At 39.6% G+C, this 9,110-nt stretch overlaps 1 protein-coding gene across 2 annotated transcripts; it reads left to right on the forward strand.

Moving 5' to 3' along the window:
- Nucleotides 1-450: 450 nt before the first annotated feature.
- Nucleotides 451-8,762, forward strand: LOC117410826 (zinc finger and BTB domain-containing protein 18-like). Of its 2 annotated transcripts, none has more exons than XM_059024371.1 (2): nt 451-881; nt 4,301-8,762. In XM_059024371.1, exon 2 carries the CDS (start codon nt 4,315-4,317, stop codon nt 5,959-5,961), a length of 1,647 nt encoding a protein of 548 aa, XP_058880354.1. In that variant the 5' UTR covers nt 451-881; nt 4,301-4,314; the 3' UTR covers nt 5,962-8,762. The 2 variants fall into 2 exon arrangements, with proteins under 2 accessions (XP_058880354.1, XP_033873572.3); XM_034017681.3 differs by lacking the exon at nt 451-881 and adding an exon at nt 1,288-2,847.
- The last annotated feature ends 348 nt before the right edge of the window (nt 8,763-9,110 follow it).

The following is a 9,110-nucleotide window of genomic DNA, read 5'->3' on the forward strand; positions in this document are numbered from 1 at the left end:
TCCGGACAGCTAAAAAAAATAAAAAAAAATAAATAAATAACAATAGCGTACGGTAATGACTTGCACCTTATGAAAGCATAAATTATAAACTGCACCACTATCGAAAATTAGCAAATGTAGCAAGCGCCTAGAAACATGGTAAATTCCATACATGATCTGAGTAATGCTGAGACATGATTCACTTGCTTCTTGTCTGTGGTTCGTTAAACAGGTTTCGCAAGACACATCACCAGACCTGACTGAAGCAGCAGCGACTGACAAAAGAAAGCCGACAAATATAACCTTTCCGTCCATGTCCATGCCCTGCCCTGCCCTGCCCCCACTGTTCCTCAAACCAGGTGAGTCAACAATCAATTCTCAGCAAACTGCCAAGCGTTTTTTTTTTTTTTTATTTAAACCAGCGAGGAGGAAATGCACCTGTTCTCATCAGCCCTGGGTGAATATAAAATGTAGACTACAGTACCCACCTAACACTGCGCGCTCGCTCTCTCTGCGCCCAGGCTGTTGGAGGAACCAGCTTGCTCGGCCTTTTTTCTGCCTTCTCACTGTTGCCTGGTGTCAACCTATGCCAAGAACAGACATCCCACCCTCTCCCCCTGAGCTACCGCTTTCAATTTGCCATTGTCTTTCTATCGGCGACTTTGATTGGCTTCTGGGCTGCCAATCATGCGCTTCCCTTCGCAGTGGGTTAAGCTGGAGAGTTGATGAACAGCAACAGCTCGGAAACATCTGGCTGCCGCAGCTACCGTCGTTGAGCTAGCTGGCTCTCTTTCTGCTTCTGCAGGCTGTTATGGAGAGCTGCTGAAAGTCTTTCTGTATTTTTTCACCGCTGACGAGCATTTGAAGGAGCTGGGAAGGAAGGAAAAAACTGGACCTTATCTGTAAGTAAATTTGTCAACGGGGTCGTCTTGGGGAAAGGGGGAGCAGGTTGTACGAGGGGGAAAAAAAGTAAAAGGCTGCTTTCCAAACTGGTGGTTCCTTTTTATTATTTAATAGTTTAATACTATTACAAGGGTGTATGTTACTGGGTTATGGAGCAACAGCAGGCCCTCGTGAGGCAGCAACATCAGCAGTCTTGCAGGCAGGTCGGTTGGTTACTTCTGTGTTCGAGTGTGACTGTGACTAGGTGAGTGCGTCTCTGTTGTGGTTTTTGTTGCACTGTAGACTGTCTGTCTAGCACTAGCAGCAGCAGAACCAGTTAACAATGCTGCTGGTGTATTTCTTCTTTTGAATGGGGGGGGGGGGGGGGGGGTTACTGAAGAAGGGAAGTCACTAGTCGTGTAGACTTTCAAAGTTTGGATTGGAGAAGTTAACTGTTGCGTCTTAGTTGTTTTTCTGGGAAACAGTAAGGTGGTGTGGACAAACTTCTGTTTACTGTTTTTTTTTAAAGACTGAACACAATGTCCTAGCTACTTATGCGTTTATTTATGATCAGTATTTAGTTACTGTTATCTAAGACGACAGGCTTTATTGCAGTATTAGTAGAACGTGCAATGTAAACTATAAATGGTAGAAGTACGTTGTATTTAAACTATTTTAACTAGTAGTACTCGATTTACATGTATTCGGTAAGCTAGTTTCTAGCACACGCAAGTACAACTCATTTCAAATAGAAAAGCCTTTAGGAATTTGTTGATGCTTATTAGTAGTTTTATTTTACATGTGTTATGTATTCTCCCCCTCCAGGGTAGATGCAGTATGCTTTCATTTTTTGGCAACTGCGTAGACCCAAGACGAGCTTAAGCTGTAGTAGGTTGCCAAATAATTAAACGGTACAACTTTTATGAAATGGAAAATAAATGAATTAAGTTCAAAGAGAAATCCATCAAAAATATGTTTAAGTAGCAGAACTTAAGATACATGTGTGTTGAGCCACGTATATTGAGCCATTTATAAATATTGCCTATTTTTATGTTTTAAAGATAGTTGAAAGAATGTGTGAAATATGTTTGCTTAAAACCGTTCAGGATTAGGTGCTATACATTATTTTGGGTGCTTTAAAACCCCTTTACTGCAATTCGTGGCAAGTTATTAACTGTATGCTGCAGCTGTTTCACTGTTTAACACAAACTGTATTCACTTTTTCTGTTCAATTGAACCCCTATATGAGGACAATGTTTTTATTAATTTAGAATTGCTTACACTTTAAAAAACAAAAGAAAACTCACAAGGAAAATACAAAAATGTAACCTGAAACAAATAACTATGATTCTTATATTCTGTATTGTAGCTTTTTGGTTGGGTATTAAAATAGTTACAAAAAAAGTATTAAGATAAAGAAAAGGGTTACAGGAGCGCTGAACCATAATTAAAACAATATCTGCTGTGTGGATCTGTCAGTTGCAAATGTGTACTGTTTTTGGTTACTGCAAGGAAAACTTGAGAGGGTGGTTGCTGCAGTAGCAGCAGGACAAGAGTCTCAGTTTTCACTTGCATATTTACTTTTCTACAAACCAATGTGTCAAGTAAGAAAATAGTTTTTTAATAGATGTTAGAAATACATAATTGCACACAGAAAAAAAAAAACTTTTCCAAAGACTAGTCTGGTGGCAAGTGTAGAGGAGTAGCATATGGCATTAAAAGGAGCACAGCTGGAGGTAGCATTTCCATCTGAACATGATGTCAGAGCAGCTGACAGCCTGCCACCCCCCAGCCTTTTATTCTAACACACAGACAGGGAGTTAGTGTGTGCAGGTCTGTGTGAGGAGAAGGTATCTCATTCCCTTCCAACATCATCGCCACTTTGCAACTGTCTCTCTTGGTCTGGTTTTCTCACCAATTCAGCAACATAGCTGGAGCCAGCAAGATTTACAGCACAGGACTTAATCAAGTTTATGCATACAGCAGGTATGGAGCTTGTTCTTTGATGGATGCTTGTGTGTGTGTGTGTAAAATGTGGCTTGGTGTGTGTCCGTTTTACTATCTGTCTTTTAAGTCTGGTTCTTTGAAAAGGAGATTAAGAATTTGGTAATGAGACAGCAAAGTCTCCGGACTGATGAAATCTGGAGGCTGAAAGTAGCCAGTTTTTGCTTTGAATGTGACATTTTTTGTTTTTAACAAATTCGACATGAGTTAGTGCAGCGCAAGACAAATAAATGCGCTTTTGCTCTGGTACAATGTGTTGCTTTTTTCTTTGCTTTTTTGACAGTATTATTATTTTTTGGGATAAAAAGAAATACTTGTGAAAAAAGAAATACTTGTGATAGTTATATACTTTTTTACTTTTTAAAATTGAGCTTCAGTAGTGCATAACTAGTTTGCATTTATTTTTGTTATTCATTTAGCAATAAACCCACCTTAAAACAGTCGGAAAATTAGATCTTTAAAAAAAAAAAAAAATACAGTACTTTTACATAAACGTTTCTAGCACTGTGCTTGCAATTGTATTATATAAAAGATTCTAAACTTGCACAATAATTATTTGAAAGCATTTTTTGTGTGGTAGTGACTAATTTAGGACTTGCAGATTTGAGCTGCCTGAATTGGCCAGACAGCTGTAATCGCACTATTCTTAATCTCTTTATCTGGGCAGCAGCTGCCATATGGCCACGGTCAGCTGGATCAGATGTTTATAAGCTTCCTTCTTCGTCCCTCTCTGTCCTTTCAGCCTCCTAATTTGATCGCTGCTACCTTGTGAGCTGTCCTGCAATCTTTATTTTTAGCCATCTTAAGGATTAGGATTGATGTGGACTACATGGGCACTTAAAGTGATTGTGTTGTAAATCTTCTGGGTTGCCTGAATGAGTAGTCTTTTAAAAAAAAAAAAAAAAAAAAAAAAAAAAAACCCTTTACTATATTTCTGTACAGAAAGAAATGCATTGCAATTGTGAGTGGTTCTTCAGCAAAACCGTGAACAGATTACAAATGCAAAATAATGACCATCAACAGGTTTTACAATCAGTTTACCTTGGTTTTTCGATGGGAACAATAGTTTTGTTTGTACAGTTAACAGGTGGAGGATTGTGTTGATTTTCCAACAATCTTTGATAAATATGCTTGAAGTATGCTTGTTTATTTAACCATGCCAAATCAATGTTAGCAAACTGAAATATAAGCATTTTGTTTAAAAACTTTTATTCAAAAAATAACTTTTATTAGGATTCAAATTGAAAACATTTTGTCATAAACGGTTCCCTTTAACAGTTGCCACAAAAGCGTATGTTAGACAGAGGCTACACACATACATACACACCCCCTATTTATATTTTCCCCCTGGGAAATGTAGACTGTTCTGATGGGGGGGGGGGGGGTTATAAAGGGCTGAAAGGGCACTAACATCTGCTGTTTTGTTTTTGTCCAGGTTATGAAGACAGCATGGAGTTTCCAGACCACAGCAGACATTTGCTACAGTGTCTGAGTGAGCAGAGACATCAGGGTTTTCTTTGTGATTCCACTGTGCTGGTCGGCGATGCCCAGTTCCGAGCCCACCGTGCTGTGCTGGCTTCGTGCAGCGTGTACTTCCACCTCTTTTACAAGGACCAGCTGGACAAAAAGGACATTGTTCATCTCAACAGTGACATTGTTACAGCCCCAGCTTTCTCTCTCCTGCTTGAATTCATGTACAAGGGGAAACTCCAGTTCAAAGCCCTGCCCATTGAGGACGTGCTGGCTGCTGCCAGCTACCTCCACATGTATGATATAGTCAAGGTCTGCAAAAAGAAACTGAAAGAGAAAGCCACAGCCGAGGCAGACAGTACCAAGCGGGAAGAAGATGCCTCCAGCTGCTCTGACAAAGTGGAGAGCTACTCGGAGGGCAGCAGCGTGAACCCAGTGGGCGAGCTCCTACCCAGCGATGCAGAGGATGATGACTCCGAAAGCAACAAGAGAGACTTTCTCCCAGAGCCTGGGAACATGTGGATGAGGTTGCCTTCTGACTCTGTGGGTGCCCTTCAGACTGGTGGCAGCAGCAGCAGCAGGGAGGCAGAGACACACACGACGGCAGCTGGAAAAACAGAAACCGCCACCAGTCCCTGCAGCTCAACTGGGTCTTTGTCTCAAAGGTCTGTCACCTCCAGGAGGGTGTCGGCAGATGCAGACTGTGTGCTGGACTTGTCAGTCAAGTCAGGCCTGGCAGGGGGTGGTGGGGAGAGCCTCCCTGGAAACAGCCCTTACTTATGTAGCACAGTTGCAGTGGCCCCAGACAGTTTGCAGAACAGCCTGGTGCAGGTAAAGGTGGAGAAAGAAGGGGCTTCTGACGAGGAGGACTTTGGCAATGGTAATTACGAGATGGAACACAGTGGTGGGGCAGCCACCAAGAAGGCACTCCCAAGCACCAATGGCAGGGGCCACCATCACCACCACCACAGCCGACTCCATTACGAGACCACCGCCTCTCACCTTTCTGCCATCCGTGAGGCCTCCCTGTCCAGTGAGCTGGACCGTGAGGACGACGAGATGCTAAGCCCGGAAAGTGAACGGGCCCAAACAGAGGCCACCAGCACAGACAACGGCCTGCTGCCCTATGTCTCCAACATGCTGAGCGCACCCCACAGTCAGATTTTTATGTGCCCCCTGTGCAACAAGGTCTTCCCCAGCCCACACATCCTGCAGATCCACCTCAGCACGCACTTCCGTGAGCAGGAGGGTGTGCGCACCAAGCCGGCCGGCGATGTCAACGTGCCGACCTGCTCCATCTGTGGCAAGACTTTCTCGTGCATGTACACCCTCAAGCGGCACGAACGGACCCATTCGGGTGAAAAGCCCTATACCTGTGCCCAGTGTGGTAAAAGCTTCCAGTACTCTCACAACCTGAGCCGGCACGCAGTGGTGCACACCCGTGAAAAGCCACATGCCTGCAAGTGGTGCGAACGCAGGTTCACGCAGTCGGGAGACCTGTACCGACATATCCGCAAGTTTCACTGCGAGCTGGTGAACTCATTTTCGGTTAAAAGTGAAGCACTGAACTTGCCTGCTGTCAGGGACTGGGCTATAGAGGATAGCTCTCAAGAACTCTGGAAATAAACAATATGAATGATTTAATAACATAAACAGACATAAATTATAAATAAATTGGGCAGAGGTATGTTGGAAGGGGGTGTGGGAGGGAGCATGGTCATGAATCAGTCATGTTTCTTGTACTTCAGTTGCATTTCAAACCTTTACTGCTAAACTGCACTTTAGTAGCAAATGAAAATGTTACTACTTAAGCTGAATATATTTTTTATTTTTTTCCTGATTTGAAGGGAAGCATATTCATTTTTTTCTTACTGCAACTACTTTTTGTATTTAAATTTCTTTTGTGAAAATTGAACTCCCACCATATATAAATTTGTGAGGAAATGTAGACATTTTTGGTGTAACGGAAGTCAGGAACTTGGCATCAGCATGATAGTAATCGCATGCCTGGCTGTCACTTTTTTGTGTTAGACATGTAGCCCCCTACAGTTACATGGTATGAAATATCGAACAAGAAAAAATACACTAAATGGGTACTGTGAGCAATATTTGGTCGTGCACTACTTTAGTTTAAAATTAAATAATAAAATGCATTGAATGCTACAATATTTGTCATGCTAAGCCCTGGAGGGAAGCATTGAGGGTTGGGGGTGATTTTTTTTTTCTTGTGCTACTGAGAAACCTGACTGATGGTTGACAAAAGGTAACTCATTTAATGTATGGTATCCCTTTTCAAATGAGCTGTAGGTTTCTCACAAATGGGTAGCTCGGCACATATTTTTTAAAGTATATCATCAATCCAAGTATCATCAAAGTAAACTTCAGTCCTCTGTGTAGATTTCTACAGTTGCTAAGATGTTTCTTTTTGAGACGGGATACCATAGTTCTACAAACTGTATATTAAAATGTGAATTGCTGTTCTTGTCTACTGTAAGTGATCAAATACTTGACAGGTTGCACTAATACTTTTTGTTCAACCTGTTCAAAAAAGTAAATATTACAACTGCAGAAAATGCATGAGTTAATATATATTTTTTTTGTTTCTTTTTGTGGGTTTTTTGTTAATTATCTGCTTTATTTAATTCCTAAATACATATTATTAGTTTTTATTTTATTTCTTAGTAATGAAATTAGAAGCTGTATTGAAATGTTCATTGGGGTTAAGAATGCACTGATTCTTTTTTTATTTTATTTTTTTTACATTTCAGTAAAAGTATATAATTTTAGGCCTGTGTCAGATGAAAAACAAGCAGAGATTATGTTAACCGTAACATAATAGCCTTCTGAAGGTGTTTTCAACTCTAATTTATACGCAGGGGTTCCTGATTGACACAGACGCATGTCTATCCTGGACTGTTATGTTGGATCAGAAGTGCTGTCTGTGTATCTGTCAGAAGAATGGGTGGAAAGTTGGCTTTTTTGTTTCTCAACCTTCTCGGAAACAACCAAGAGTGACAGCTTGACCATTGAATCGATAGCAGACACATCTGTTTTTTTTTTTATTGATGTTTTTGTTTGGCACTTGCAACAGACTTTGTAAAGTTGTTTTTAACCTTAGTTTTGGAGAGTTTTTCTGGCAATCTAGTTGTTGTACCCTGCTAAACTTCTAGTTGTGCTCCAAATTGCAAAAAAGAAAGTACTTTCATTGACTGATTTAAATTATGAATCACTTGTTCATGATTGCAGCCCATGTCCCTGGATACTTTCATAACATGCATAAACATGCTATACAGTGTATCCAGTGATGTGTAATTAAAAATGTGCTGCACAACTATAGACAAAACAAGACTGTTTTTTCCTGAAAGAACGTGACTAAGTTAGAAAGCTCTTTGCTTAAGCTGAATGGACTGGTAAGCCCTGGTTGAGGTGGGGGGCTGATACACTATGTATCCTAGCAGCAGAGGCTGCAGCAGCCTGATGTGTGTTGCAAAAGTGTTTTGCACTGGTTTGTTTTCGCTATCTTGCACTCACAAATAAGGTCTATGGGAGTATCACGGAGATCTTGACCGTGGTTCTTTTTTTTTATGTTAAAATGTACATGACCGCCTTAAACTACTGTAAACATAGCTTATTTTTGTGCAGAAGGTAATTATTGGAAAACTAAAATTGTGTATTGCTGGACTGTTTATATATATATATATATATATATATATATAAACAACAGAACTGTGAAAAATGGCCTCTAAGCATCTCCAGTCATTAGTTACTTGAAGAGTTTAAATAAACATGTTCAAATCTGCTAGGGGAGGAAGGAAGAAATCTGTAGATAAGGACAATCGTGTCTAAGAAATAAACAGATTTTTTAAACTTTTTTTTTTTAAGATTTTTTTTTTTCTTTTTTAATTGGTATTCCCTGTAAGAGTAAGTTTGTGTTTGACATTGTTCATTTGTTTTCTGGAATTAGACTGACGTTTAGCTTTGACAATCATAGTATGTTTTATTTTCTTGAGGGGAGTAAATTATAATGCTGTTTAGTTTTGTACTTTTTTTGGTGTGCTGTTGGTGAAATTTTTAAATTATGTGCTGACTGCAATAAATTATATGACCCTGAGAGAATTTTTTTTTGTCATTAGTTATTTTTTTTGCATGTATTGTATTTGAAATATTTCAACAGCAGTGCAAACTTCTGACTATTTGCATTGCCAGATGGCATGTTGTGTGTTCCAGAGGTTGTTCTTATTATGATCCATAAAGGCAGCTGCAAAGCTGTTGATTGTGAGTTACACATTTTACAGTTCCATATGTATTTCTTTGTAGATTAATAGCCAAGCTTGTGGGTTTATATTAAGTAAATCAGACTTCAGTTATTACTAAATACAAGACCGTTGTCCAAACACTAATTAAAAAAAAAAAAAAAAAAAATCAAAGAGAGGAACACATTTAGTTGACCCCATACAAGTAGCATTTCTTTATATTTATATGTTACAATTACAATATTTTTTATATAATACAGTATATATAACAAACAAAAGAAACATTCCTGCAGAGAGCATTCTGGTCAAGTGCATTGGAACACACAACAGAATTACAAGTAATCAGGACGGTCGTTAAGTCTCCCAACATTATTTCAGGTTTTATTTTATTTCTGTTGAGGGGTACTATAGTTTTATAAGTAGTATTCCCAACACTTACTGTTTTAATTGGTTTAATTTTAACTGCTAACTTTTCTTGGTAGCATGCATAACACATCCTGCTTTTCATAAGCAAACTTATTA

This window comes from Acipenser ruthenus, chromosome 5, assembly GCF_902713425.1.
Source record: "Acipenser ruthenus chromosome 5, fAciRut3.2 maternal haplotype, whole genome shotgun sequence".
NCBI lineage: Eukaryota > Metazoa > Chordata > Actinopteri > Acipenseriformes > Acipenseridae > Acipenser > Acipenser ruthenus.